At 36.0% G+C, this 15,007-nt stretch overlaps 1 protein-coding gene across 1 annotated transcript in view; it reads right to left on the bottom strand.

Annotated features, from left to right (window-relative positions):
• The window catches only part of ANK3 (ankyrin 3), a gene marked incomplete at its 5' end in the record, with an annotated part of 310,179 nt that overhangs the window by 98,364 nt on the left and 196,808 nt on the right, over positions 1-15,007 (bottom strand). Inside the window, 6 exons of the mRNA XM_084245456.1 lie at positions 5,277-5,339; positions 5,492-5,564; positions 8,811-8,906; positions 9,415-9,513; positions 9,598-9,696; positions 10,950-11,048. Of these exons, the coding sequence (XP_084101582.1) occupies positions 5,277-5,339; positions 5,492-5,564; positions 8,811-8,906; positions 9,415-9,513; positions 9,598-9,696; positions 10,950-11,048 (529 nt within the window). The remainder of the gene's footprint in view (positions 1-5,276; positions 5,340-5,491; positions 5,565-8,810; positions 8,907-9,414; positions 9,514-9,597; positions 9,697-10,949; positions 11,049-15,007) is intronic.

Below are 15,007 nucleotides of genomic sequence, written 5' to 3'. Positions count from 1 at the left end.
GGTGCAAGTCTAGATATTATTTGCTAAATAATAAATTTCAGGCAAAGGACAATTTCTGCATAACAACAACCATCCCTTGGACCACCTAGGGACTGTTCTCCAACGGGAGATCTAATAGTTAATAATAGTCTGATTAATTTATTTGGATGATAAGGATACTAGGATAGGAGGCATTTAACAAAAGAGGGCCTAATAGGTATTTTCCTGGTGGTTTTCTTGATATCCAACTTCATGCTGCCCAAAGAAATTTCTTCTACTTTTTTGAGTTTCAAATTGTGCCAAATTCTACTTATTCTTTCCTAATTGAGAATACTCGGATGCATATTAAAAATATTTGTTTTATGTTCTTAAAAATCAATTCAAAATTATGCCAATATTTATTTGGTTTTGCATCTTGGTTTGCATATCTCCTTTGTCAAAATGGACAGAGAAAGCTATAATATTTCTACTAAAGCTTCCTCAAAGTCTTTAAAAAAATAACTGTTATTACTTGTGGTAGTTTCCAATAGCATGATTTGCTCTTTCCTCTAAACACACATTATTTAGAAGGTTTCTTGGGTTCTGTATATAGCAGCCCTTTGAATAATGTCATTTCATTCAACATCCTTTCATTATAACATTGTTGAGAAAAAAATACCAATACCTGGCTGAGGCTAATGTCTTTGTGGAGTTTGTACATTCTCTCCATTCTGTCTGGATTTTCTTTGGGTACTCTGATATCCACCCACATCACAAAGATGTGCATGTCAGACTCATTGGTATGTGTAAATTGTCCCAGTCTCTGTGTGTGTGCATGTGTGTGTGTGCATGTGTGTGTGTGCATGTGTGTGTGTGTGTGTGCGCGCGCGTGCGCATGTGCCTTGCAATAGAAGGACATTCTGTCTAGGCTTGCTTTCTCCCTTGTGCCTGAACTGGTGGGATAGGGACATGGGCTACTTGCAATCTTGAACTGGAATAAGCAGGTTGGAAAGTGAATAGATATAAATGAATGTTTAATATTAGCAGTATTTTGGATCTTTATTCAGAAGTTTGGTGATGTTTTTGTAACCAGAAGTATGCCATAGATTAACTCTTATTTCTATCAATTGGCTTCATTATATAGCATTTTGCTTAAAGTTACAGTTCCAAAAACTTGTTAATGAGGACTTAGTGCGTTTGAAAAAAAAAAAAAAAACACCCAGGTTGGAGTAGCTATGAAAGAGCAGATCTTTGCTTGCAGACTCTCAGGTCTATGCTCTTGTCCCATCCTGCCACTAACCTGGCTGGGCAAGTCATTCAATATTTGGGCTTCACTTCCTCAGCAGCATAATGGAGAGCACAGCTGCAAGCCCCTGATCCAGCCTTTCAGTTCTTTGAAATCTGGATTTTAATTTGCTGTGGCTTCCATTGGCCACTCAATCTTGTACCTAGGTAAGTATGACTCTCCTCACCCCTCAGATCTCTCTAATGGAACATCTAATAAAATCTTAATGTTTTGTCATATCTCAAACCTATAACATTCTAGAACTATTTCTACCATATATGAACCTAGCATCTCACATTTTCTTTTAATATCCAGTGTCTGCATCTGTTCCTGAAAGGGATTTTACAGCCTTATCAAATTGGTAAGTAGCTAAGAATTAGACAATTCTTCACAGCAAGAGCTTCTCTCACCCAGAGCAGCTTTATGGTTTTGGCTTTTCTGATTTCATTTTAGACCTCATTATGTCCTAGCCATGGTTCTTTAAATCTGTGATACGCCAACCCACTAAAATTCTGCAAGTAAAATAACATTTTACACATTTTTAAAAATTTACAAAATACATTGCATAGGAATTTATGATTTAAAATTAGTGTTGAATGAAAGGCAGCTATGAAATCCCCTGGAAGGGGGAAATAACTAAAAACAACTTGAACCTGAATCTCAATTTCCTTCTGTCTTTCCTTTATTTGGGTCCATTCCCTTTTTCCTTTATCTCCCTTCCTTCTCTCCTTTCTTACTCTTTCTCTTCCTTTTCCTCTTCCCCATCTTTCTACCCTCCCTCTTCTCTCTCTCTCTGTTTTCTTTTTCTAATTATAAACTGAACCACAAAATTTAAGAATCTAACCAACATTAGAATCAATGTTAATTTTGCATATATGCTAATTTTAAATACATGTAACATGCTTTTGGGGAAAGAGGACAGTACAAGACTAAGCTAAGTGTATGGGTCTTGCCAGTCACTAGTTCTGTCTACCCCCTTCAGTGTGTGTGAACTTAAAATCCTGACTTAGATAAGGCTGCATTATCCCCCTTTCTTCTAGGGCTTTGCTTTGCTAATACTTCAACCTTTGCTCTACTCTAACTTACGTCCATTGTTACCCTAGGTCTTTAATAGATAACACTGTCTAGGCTTGTTTTCCTTAATTATTTTTTTGAGAAATTAATCCAGACATTCTTTCACCTATGCCAATTTCTTACCAAACCAATGACAAAGAGGAAAAAACCAACGGAAAGAGATGCTATTCTTAGCACGATTTCCTTAATATTTACTCAATTTCCTAATTCAGTATTAAAATTATATTTTCCCATATTACATACTCATTCTTTTTTTTCTTTAGAAAAATGGGAAGGGTATATTACTTATTATTTTTATTTGCTTGTAAAAACTGCTGATATCCGAGCACCTTAAGATTCACTGCGATGACCTTCTGTTAGCTCTGAGAGAGAGATAGTCACAACATGCTGTGGGGTCAAGCAAATAAACATCTGCTCTAATCCTGAAATAGGCAGCATAAAATCCACCTAAATTGGCAGAGCCCTGGCAAGATTATCAGGCAAAGGAGTCAGAAATACTATCATTAAAATTGTAGAGGTTCCTTTAAAATAAAAATTTCAAAATGATTTGTTTTGGGGTTTGGAGTAATATTAGAAATGGTTGTTTATGCAGCAGACAAGGAAGTAATATGTCAATGTGGCTTACTGGAACACATGGAAACAAAATACTGGGACACTGACTGACAGCAATATTAACAAGTCAAATTAAATACATGCTATAACCTTGAAAAAAAATCTTCATCTTCCATATGGATCTTACTATTTCCCATGAACAGAGCAATAGCCCTGCTACACTGTACTCTGATCAGACTCCACCTAGAGTACTGTGCTCAGTTCCAGCCAGTTCACTTCAGAGGGATACACACTGAAATGCACATGGAGACTGACTGTGATGGTGAGGAAGGAACTGGCAATAATAAGATGCCTGGAGAAGAATCTGATCATGGAGCAATCTGAGAAGTGTTTTTGATACATTGAACTGATCATCACATCCTTCCAAACCAATTCTTTGGAAAGATGTGGAGGCAGATTTTTTTCTAAATAGTGTCAAGTATTTCAGCTGGAGCCAATGAGTGGAAGTAATATTCAGTAAAATAAAGAATTTTCCACGTAGACATTGTTGATAATGGAATCGGCAGTTTGGGTGTTAGGTAACTTCCATCACTGAGGCATTGGGGCAAAGAACCCCCTAAACAGCACCAAATGGCAATTTTTCAGGTTGAGTGACTTAAGCAATCCCTTCCAACATTAAATTCTACAACATTATGAGATCAAAGGTCACTTGACTCCAACAGACCCTGGACACACAGAGAAAGTAAAGGCTAATGAATTTAAAGAAAGAGGGAAACAGAATTAAAATATGCTTTTCAAATTCCCAAGGTGAGATAAACTTAAAGGAAATATTGTCATTTCTAGTTAAATAGATCAATTTTCTTCAATGTAGAAATTCAAAATTTCTCCTTTTTTGAAATTATTGGGTTAGTTACTCACTTATATAAGGCTATCATATAGTCCATTCAAACTTGGCCTCTCATCAATGCAGATATTTTTGGAAATTTTGTTAAGATCTAGCAAATTTCATGTCTATGATTATCATATTATATTTCATAATTTCATTTTAAAAACAATTTTGAATCATGTTATACATATAGACACATGCATTTGAGAATACTTTTTTAATCTTCTGCACATAGGAAATTGCTCTAAAAATGTATCAGATGGCATTGAAATATAATATGACAGTAAGGCATAGAGCTCTTAAAATGCTAAAGATGATACAAATATTATCCATTTGGGGATAAACAGAGGTTAACATATAGTTGATGTTTTAGAGAAAAAGAAAAATGATAACTAGAAGCTTTCAACATTTATCAAAACAACATTTACAAACAGTAAACAGGTCCTCCCAGGTCCCTAATTGATCACCCAGGTCTTAGCTTTTCTAGATGTGAAGTCCCCAGATAAAACACACTTACAGTAGGCAGTCTTTGGACACTGAAAAATTTAAGGCACTTTGGATCAGGTAGGTTTCCCCTTATTTACATTTCTAGTGAAATTTGTGCAAATTAAAGAAGGAAGCAATAATTAAAATAGGAAAGATTACCTAAAGGCAGAGAAAAACTAGCAATATGAAGCCTGATCCAGGAGCAAAATGCTACATATGAGATGGCAAATGGTAGGAGAATAAGGGACAGTGTAGTTTTGGAGAGTCTGGTCATGCAAGAAAGTATAAATATAAATTCTATCATAGTAAACATTTCATTATTTCATAAAATTCCCCAATTTGCCATCTTTATAATATTTATTCACTGTAAAAATGTTAGTTTTCCAGTGAACTCTTACATGTCATTCCTTCATTTATCTATATATCATGATGTGTTCAAATGTATTGATTTTTAAAAAGACAGAACACAAATAGATTTTTTAAGCACATGAAGGAGAGCTACAATTACTTAACTTTGGTCTTTCATGAAATTAATATTGAAAACTTGTATTTTGAAAGCAGTTTCGTTCAGGTTGAGCTTTCATTTTTATATCAAGATCAAAAGCTGCTTTTACTACAAAGAATAAATCTTATAATGGGCATTTAATCAGTTACTTTTAAGGATACTTTTTCTTTTTTTAAAAAAGATATTTTGGCTATATTAATAATCAGTTTTCCTTTGTCAGATATTCAGATTATGTAAAACAAGAAAAACATCAATTTTCTGCTTTACAGATATACATAGAAAGAAAATAATCCAGATAATTAGTGACATGTATTTTCAAGTTGGAAAATGGGTGGGAAGAGAGGGGATTTAAAGAGACTAAAAGGAGACAACCAGTAACACCAAATACACATTGTTTAAATGATACAGAGATTAATAATCTCAAGATAAGATGAAAAGTTAGTAACTCAAGGAAGTGTTACATTCCAAAGATAAGAAATGGAAGATAAAGCTGGTAGTTAAGGCCCATCACAATAAGAATTTGCAAATACCTTCTTCAACATCTGAGATATATTCGCCATCACTGAGCATTTCAGGGGCATTGGCTTTACGAACTGCATGATTCAAGTGGACAATATAAGTGGTGAAAAATGCAATACTTGATACCAAACAAAACATTTTAATGCTTCTAAAACAATTTTGCAATGAACTTTCTTCAGGAAAAAAAGAGTCACTCTATTACTATGAACTCAGAACATTTTCATACCTTCATCATCAGACATATCAAGAACTTCATTCATTGTTTCTGGAACATTCATTTTGTGCTTCTCTGTGATAGTCTAGTATTGAAAAAAAAAAGCAGTCAATTTAGTGTGAGCAGAATTACATTTCAATGAGAAAATAATGCAATCTCTATAAATTAAACATTAGACATTTTGGGACTTAGGTGTTGAGTATCTTAAGGCCCCCACATATAAAATGACATCAAAATTGTCTTCACCATATATACAGCAGAACAAATTCTTTATAACAAAGCCCACCAGCTGACAAGATTTAAGTCAAGATTTAAAACCTAAAATGCTTTTTCAAAGGAAAGAGCAATCACTTTCACTCCTCTGCTACACTTTCTCAGTGTCTATTGAAGTTGCCACCCCATTCCATTAAAAGTCTTGAGCAAAAAGAAGCCAAATGAATGGCAAAGAGTATGTCTTTGATAGTACAGTACACATATTCTGTCTTCTCCTATTGTCTGTGTATTTCAATTCCTAGAATAAAAGGAAACATTAAGTTGCCTATATTATTCTTATAACTAAATATTTTAGATCATTTTAACCTCCACAAAAATTAAAGAACAGTGAGTGTATCATAGATCAAAGGCCCCAGTGAATCTTGTACTTCCTCATTGATAGCATTTTATCCATATAAATTACAGCCTTAAAAAAACAAACAAACAAACAAAAAAACTGGCAACACTCTATGTTAGAAAATCTTCTCATTCTCTTTTCTTTGGAGGAAAGTCCTATCAGCCCACACTTAAGCAGTGGTGAATTATGTTCTACCTCTTTGCGGATGAAGTATTTTCATAAATTATTTGGAATTATTTTCACTGAGAAATCTGTCTTCCCCATTTATGCAGTTATTTATTTATAGCAGTATGGAGGCATGGATACTTATTTTTAACTTTATATTATAGTTTCAATACTACTTTATTTATTTTTGCTCAAATTGTCCCAGCTTTGGCTACTGGGAGCTCTTTTACATCATTCTCGTGTTCCTTTAACATATCCCCGTCATTTTGTGAGTGGTGTTTATTTGTTCACTTATTTATGGGGAACAGAGCATTTCCTTACTTTTTGGCACTACAAAATGGTCTGGACTCCTCTCGTATATTTTTTATACAAGTCAGTTCTAGCTTCAGCCCTTTCTCCCAGGAGCCCAGGTTCCCTTCATTAGGGAGTGGTATCATAGCAGAGGTGTTCTGCTTGTTGCTTCTTAAGGAACTGAGCATTTTAAACAATATAAGGTGAACTGTTTAATTTGTATCTTTGAATATCAGCTTCTCCACACAGTTTCCTATGAAACTACAATGGCAATATTATTAACTCAAAGTGCTTTAAAAATTGCTGTAACACATGCTGTACTCATATGGAAGATACATTCTTCTGGTGAAGATTTTTGAGAAAACAGTCATCATGGCTTCTGGGACCCTAGTAATTTCCTTTGTAAAACTTCATTGTGGAAGCGGTTTAGTCAGCTTGACACCACAGACTCCAACCTGCATTGCATCAGACCTCTTTTAAACTAGATCACATGCAGCTGTGAAAAGGAGCTAACAAGGTGGTGTCTCAGTTTGAAACAAGGTCTCAAATACCAGAGTGCTAGACTAAATCTTTAGGGACTTGGATGGATCTTTCTCCTTCAATGTGAGAACTTCATTGGGTGGAAAGCACATTTCCTTCATGAAGCAAACTGGGACCTTCCCTTTCAGCATGAGTCCTGTCTTCTGTAGAAAGTCACTAACCTAGTCAGTAGATGGCAGAGAGTGAAATGACACTGCTTCTATACACCTTCTGTCTTTCACAGGGAACTAGGCCTTGAAGCCCTTCTATTTCAGTAGATTTCTTGAGGATATAACTTTATTTCCTCTGTATGTAACTTCACTTTCTCCTAGGCCTTTTTTGGGTTGTTGTTATCAAAGACACATTTTGCACTGCCTGGTGGGTGATAAAGACATTTACAATCAATCTACTAAGATTTTTATTTGTCAGACTATTAGGTAAGTCTCAATTCTCTAACATTGAAACAGAAGTTCTATAATACAATTTTTGCAGTGAATTCAAAACTTTTATAGTGTGTGACTCTTGGTCATTTTTGAATACTTGTTCTTTCCTTGCCACATGAGCTCTCTATAAAATTAAGATAATAAGCATTATTTGTTGAAACTCTTATAAAGACTTTAAAAACAGATTTTAAGATAACGAAATACTCCAGAGGTGTATGAACACCACATGTGGGAATTTATCTCTTAGCAAGTGCTATTCTCGAACTAGGAAGGTGTTTGGGTTGATAACCATTGCTCTAATCCATTAAAACTATTTTCTTTTTCGTGAATTATAAAACTTCTCCCTTGTGATAAGCAGGCTTATTATTTAATTTCTAAAAGCCTGTACATAGCCAAATAATTCAACCTGCAGGGTGCTGCAGAACCTCTCCGCCCATGTTTTTATATAAAGCATTGTGCATACAAAGTGTTTGCAGATGCTAACTACGCTTTCCTTCATGTTGGAAGGTGGCGAACGAGAAAAGGAGGCAGAGCTCATAATTCCAAATGTTTCAGAGTCCTACATTTACAATGCACAGAGTCAATCTCAGGCCTGTTGAGTCATGCAGTCAGGAATAACTCATATATAGTTCAGTATCTGTTCCTAATTCCAAAATAACCAAATTCGGATACAGTTCAAAGGCAGTAGATGGGTTTATAAAGGAAGAATTTATCCTAGAGATGGCAGCTTGTAAAAATGTATCTGATGCTCTTCCTTTCTGGTAAAGTTTTACCAGAACACCCAGAAGGATTTACTTTAAATATTAATAAAACAATCGATTGTTTTTCCTATGCAAACTCCAATAAGTGAATGGAGGAGTGAGACTGGATGCAAAAATTAATTTTGACCCTATTTCTAATATGTTACTTTTATAACAATATAAGATGTATTTCTACAATCATGTTAATGTATACATTATCATTTATGAGTTACTAATTTTAGAGAACCAACTTTGAGTTTTCACCTTTCTTATAATGCCAAAGGATGTTAAAGCTTTTCTGTCTTCATTTATTTCATGAAAAAAATTTATCTCAAATTAAATAAAAATGCATTTGACTTTCTGTGGAACCTGAAACTCCATAACTACTTGTGTAGATGTTTAAAAGGTATTTTTACTGTTCTGAAATTTTCTTTATTTCGGAAATGAGAATTTTGCTATGCTGGCTGCCAGAAATGAGGTGACAGCATTGGAAACATGGGATGTGGTCTGAGAAAGGAGAGAAGGAAGCTCATTTCTCAAGAGCTGGGGGATCCACTACTTACTGTCGTAGTCATGATCTCTTCAGTCACAACCTTTAGGGTGTCAACCACCGAGATGTAGCCAAGTCGCCGGGCAATGGCTAGGGCAGTGTTCCCATTCTGGCAAGAGGAAAATAAGCGCAAGGAATTAGCACATGTCAGTGCCTGTATGTCTGCACCCGTTTCTCCTGTTCAAAAGGTAGGGTGTCTCCTCAGTCACATCCCCTGTCACATACTGTTTGACTGGAGACCTACCTTGCAAAAAACCCACCTAACCTGTTCTGCTCACACAGCGGAGACTGGGCTGAGGCTACACAGGGGAATCCAAAAAGCTTTTAAAAGGTCAAGGAAATCAAGGAAACAAACATGCATTTATTTCTTATATATGTACGCCCTACTGAGTGTTAATGCACTCAGTAGTGTTTAAATGTGAAATGCTAATCACATCTGTCTCTGAACAGCTCATGACAATATAGTGATAGTACTTTTCTGTTCATTCTACCAAAGGATCTGTTTATGTCTATTAGCAAAAGCAAGCAAGCAATAGTGGTGCACAATGAGAAATGAAGGTGGCACTGGTGTCCAGTCTACACCTTCTCTCTTCCCCGAGTTGGCTTCTTGTTCTTACCACAGTGAGTTCATTGGGGGAGGCGTTGTTCTGGAGCAAGACATTGATGATGTGCGTATGTCCCTGTTGAGCTGCTTGATGTAGTGGCGTGTACCCATTCTGCAGAAGGGACATGGAAGGACTCTTACTTTCTTGGACACAAAATGAATGATTTTGGTATGTACAAAGGAGAAAGGAATTTACCTTTGTTTTGGCATTGACTTTTGCAGAGTGCTGAAGCAGGAAATTAACTATCTTGATGTTTCCATAATGGCAGCCCACATGGAGTGGTGTGTATCCCATCTGTAATATTGTTTTTAAAAGAAATATCATTAGCATACTTTTAATAAGAGTGATGCTAAACGGTAACAAGAATGTTATTTAACCTTGCTTCTTGAGCTGGTAAGTTTTTTTTCCTTATAACAACAACAAAAACACCCTTGATTATTGATAATTCTCAGGGGGTAGGTGTAAATAACAATATTATTTCACATGCAAATAATTACTTAATTTCCCAAAGTGCTCTCTCTCCAACAGCTATTTTATTCGAATAATACATTTTTCAGGACAATAAGGAGCAACAGAGGGAGTAATAGATAGCCCAGGCAGACAGATCCTGTGACTTGTCAAGGAGTCAGAAGATTGCTCTACGGGCAGACTTGGACTAGAATTTATTGAACACTATACTTTATGTATAAAATGTATAAAATGAGGTTAAATGATATAATTATGGGTGAATGAATATACAAAGTTGCACATTTCTAAAGAAAGACTTTTATCTTGCTGAAAATACCTAAGCAAAATAAAGAATATAAGCAAAACTCACTCTGGTTTTGATGTCTACTCTGTCTTTTTTACCTGGCTAATTCCTCAGTATACAGAGAATGAAGAGTTATGTTTTTGAATAGATAAAATAAGTTTCATATGAACAGTTCATAAAATTAGCATTGGAAGAAAATGTTCAGAGAAAGATTAATATGAATTTGTATCTTCGATGACACAAAATACCCATTTTTCTTACCTGAGTTTGAAGTCATGGTGTTATATCAGATTAGTCAGGTTTTTTTTTTCCCATTATGACATGAGCTATTTTTGGTGGAGAAAGAGATGCTAGCAACTACATATACTACAAGGAATTTATCAAGTGAGTTATGGTCCAATAACCCTTAATTTATCCCTATTCATGGACTATGTCAAAATATAGCTAGAGGTCACAAATAACTGACAAATTTTTCCATATTTGTTTTTTCAGTTGGTCACAAAAACTAAGGCAAGAACAAGCCTCCACTCTTTGCCCTTGGAGGACAGGTCTATTGTAACAGTATCAGTGGTGTTAGAACAGGGGGCTGTGGCTCTGTGGCTAGGATAAGGTATCCAGGCCATTAAAGATAAAGCCTTGGGATACTACAACCAGATTTTGATTTCCCTTACACAGATGGACATATGAAATACTGTGCATAATGGATAGGATGGTAGATATTTTTCTCCTATAAAATTGTACTTGCTTCTATTTAGGAGTCACCCAATGACACTTCAGGCATATTCTTTGTATGTACCTTTGTCTGGGCATCCACATGGGCCCCTTGGTTTACGAGGACCTCGGCCACATTCACTCTGTCTTCTTGAGCAGCCAAATGGAGTGGGGTCAGGCCACTCTGCAAAAGATTCAAAATACAGTCATTTTTCTAAGAGAGAGAATGTGGCACACATATGCATATTTTGAAGCATAACTTATGAATTCTAGAAAAATGAGCTTAGAATTTCTATGTGAAAACATGTATAGAATAAGTTTATATGGCAGCACATCAGCATTGTTATCTGCAAGGCTAAAAAAATTCAGACATCCTCAAATGAGAAGGGCCTGGACTGAACCTGTATACTCGTCACAGACAGCAATTACCAAGGTTTTCCTACATGTGCTTTACCCAGCCCTATTTTCCTTCTTTTTGTGTATGTGTGTGGAAATATTTTAAAGCAAATCCCAGATATTATATCATTTTCCTCCTACTTCACTACTAATTTTTAAAAAATACCATTAACAAAATTATGCAGGAAATTTAATACATTACCAATGGCATTAGCTTAGCAGAAGATATTAAAATTAAAATTGCTTACAAAGTGAGTGTTGACATATTTTCTCCATTGAATAGTAATACCTAGCAAATACTAATATTGACAAATATTTTCTGTATATTGCTCTGGATAAGAAAGATGGCCTATGAAGTCTATTGTGAATGCTCGGAGAATTTCCAGGTCATTGACGTGGTAGAGGGGTTTAACAAGACTGAACTTTTAAAACTGACTCTATCACAGAATATATAGGTCATGTGGTTGTTTTCATGGCCAAAAAAAAAAAAAAAATCACTAAGACTCTTTTCTGGATTAAAAATCCTCTGTAGTTGTATTTTTTCCATAAATAATTTACAAGAAAGTGAGTTGATTTGAGTGCTTCCAGATTCTCCTTTCATCCATTATGAGCACAGAATTTAATATCTTCTGTTCTGGAGCCTTCTCTACCCCCAACCCCTTCTGTCCCCGGTTAGCATCTGTACAATGAAAGCATCAGGCTGAACTGCTTGTCAGAGGAAAGGAGCGATTCAAATGCAGCATCAGGAAGCCTACGGGGCCCTCTAGATGCCAAACATGACTTATTTAGGGGTTGCTATTCTGCCAAACAAATTATAGGACTCAGGAAGAGTCATTTGCTCATGACTTTTAAATAGTGTTTATAAAATTTTAGAGGAAGCTCACTTACACTGAATATGAGGAAATATGAAAGAGGGACTGATACAGTCACTTGAAATCCAAGAAAAATAAGCCAGTGCCAAAACTGGCACCACCCAAACACTGACATAATCATAGAACAATGTTCCATGTTCTGCTTTTGAGAAAACAAACATTTTCAGCCATAAAATTTAGCAGAAATGGCAGATTCCCCTATTCTAAGTTTGTGACTTGTTAAAATGCTAAAGATACGTTGCTGGTTCTCAGCAAAGACCGGGAAATATATTGTGGCATGTGCTCCTGTCTGCATTCATGCTGCCCCCATGGTGACCCACTCCACCAATGGCTCAGAATCACTTGCAACTTTCCAGATCCCCTCTCTCCTTGCTTCACAAAGGGTCTCCTTGCCACTTTTTTTGTTTAAAGATTTATTTATTTTACACAAGAACTGGGGTACGGCCAGATGTGTGGGAGGGTGAGAGAATTCACCAGAGACAGAGTGGAGGACAGAACAGGCAGACTGACAAAATACACTGCTGAGGGGAGCAGCGGGCGCAACAGGAGAGGTCTGCCACACCATGTGGGGACCCTCGCCAGCTGGGATGGAACCGGCGCTGCAGAGGCTGCAGACAGCTTCACAGCGCTGTGCTCAACCAACTATGCCACCAGGGGAGGTCCCTCCTTGTCACATTTATGTGCACACCTTGATGAGCTCAACTCTATCAGGAACATCATAAGCCTGCATTTAAACACTGTTTTCTTCTCTTCCTCTAACCACTGTGAACTTAATTCAGACAAATATTGTATCTTTAACCGTTATATAATCAGGATATAGTATCTAGCATTTAAACCATTTGCTGATGATTGAATCAGAGGAAAAAGCAAGTATCTTTTAGGCAAAACTGGATAAATTAAAAAGAAAATTTTATTTTTGAATTCATGACTTTGATATAAAAGATATTTGAAAATGAATGTGATGCTTGAAACAGTCCTGTTGGAGTTCAGAACTTGTCTGTTAATCTTTTATGGGGTTTCAACCTTGCTCATTTAAAAATTGGCATTTAGGGGCCTCCTTGGTGGCGCAAGGGGTTAAGGCCAACCTATGAAGCATGAGTTTGATTTCCCGGCCAGCCAGGGAGGTGACCCACATGGCATGGCAGACCTCTCCTGACTCGCCTGCTGCTCCCCTCAGCAGTGTATTTCAGTTAGTCTGCCTGTTCTGCTCCCCACTCTGTCTCTGCTGGATCCTCTCACCACCCTCCCCCCCGCACCTCTGGCCTGTACCCCAGTTCTTGTATACATAAATCTTTTAAAAAATGGCATTTACTTGAAAATAGCAAAATCACAACTACCTCAGAACAGTAACAGTTTTGCCCAAAATTCTGTTAGCTGTGTTGAGAAATACAACTAGCTATAATCTGCAAATTCCATGTGGGGAAACAATAACTTCAAGAGGAAAATTAAATCGTCAAAGCATTTCAGCAGTAACTTAGGATGGTGGGCTCTTTTGCTAAAAACTACTTGGAACTTCTGGTAAGAAATAAATTAAAGCAATGAAGTGTTTAGTTCAACATAAATTTTCATGAAACATAAATCTTTCCATTAATATTTACTTTTTAACAAGGAAACTAAGTCTAGTGCTAAATGGGAAGGTGGATAGGCAGGTGGGAGGAATAAAAGGACAGTACCTGTTCTTTAAAACCCGATAACTCAAGAACTGATTACAAAACTATCAGAATTCCTTATCAAATCATAAAGCTCTGTTGGTTGTTTTTCACACATGGCTTATTTGATATATTATAAGGAAATAACAATTGAGAAAGGGTGCAAAGATTTATAGTTTCTACTGGATAGTCTCTAGGTTCTGTGAAGTTCTTGAACATTACTTAAGTACAACATAATAGTGGGAAGACAGCTGATCTACTGTTAAAGTTCTTTGGAAGTATCTCTGCCTGTGTATACTTTATTCAGCTAGTGGTTTGAAATGTCCAGGTTTCCCTTGTTTACTATGTGTGTCTCTTGGTCCTCAGAATTCCCTTGCTAATGTACAGTCTACCAAAACAAACCCTGAGAATTTTTTTCTAAACTATTTCAGCCTAAAAAATTCTATGCTTCTAAAGTGAACTCAAGGTTAGATTATAAGCAGTAGATTGGAGGATTTTAAAGAAAAAAAAAGTGTCATTCATTCTGTACTTTGGTATCAAAGCCACTGGAAGTGTACCTTGAAAAAAATTGTCTGTGAGAATTAATGACATATATTATTCTGCGCTTACAAGAGAAAATAGAGTTTAATGGTTGGGGTGCCAGAATGTTTTTTAATTAGGGGAGCACACTGAACTTAACTCTTCTACCTCATTAAGACAAGTTGAATTTTGCAGTAATAATTAGACTGGCTTATACATTTGTGTCGAAATGGACTCAGTCCATTTTTATAACTATTTGAAATGGTTTTGTGATTCTCATTTTTAATGCTGCAACTTCTATTTCTAGAAAGGATGATTAAAAGGAAACATTCAAGAAAATCAAATTGGCATAGCAGGAAAAATGTGCTCACTTTGAAAGGATTTTCAAGATATCCAAATTGAAAAGAACAGTTTTTCTGGCTTCTTATGTATATCTCTTGGTCTACAGAATTTGCCAAATTCTGGAGAATTCAGTTTAGGACAAAATAACCTTTATTCAAAATGGTGAATAGTTCAAAATTAATGCAACTTTTTTTTTTAATATTTAGAAGGCACTGAATGTTATCTCGTTTGTGCTCATGACATCTCTGTTAAGTAAATATTCTTGTCTTTGTTTACTAGAGGATGACCCTGAGGCTCAGAGGACTCACATAGTCACGTCTATTTAAGAATCAAACTTTGGACACAAACTCTCAGTGACTCCAAGC

This window comes from Talpa europaea, assembly GCF_964194135.1.
Source record: "Talpa europaea genome assembly, chromosome: 10".
Lineage (NCBI taxonomy): Eukaryota > Metazoa > Chordata > Mammalia > Eulipotyphla > Talpidae > Talpa > Talpa europaea.
The sequence above is the reverse complement of the archived record's forward strand: the minus strand, read 5'-3'. Positions and strand labels throughout refer to the sequence as shown.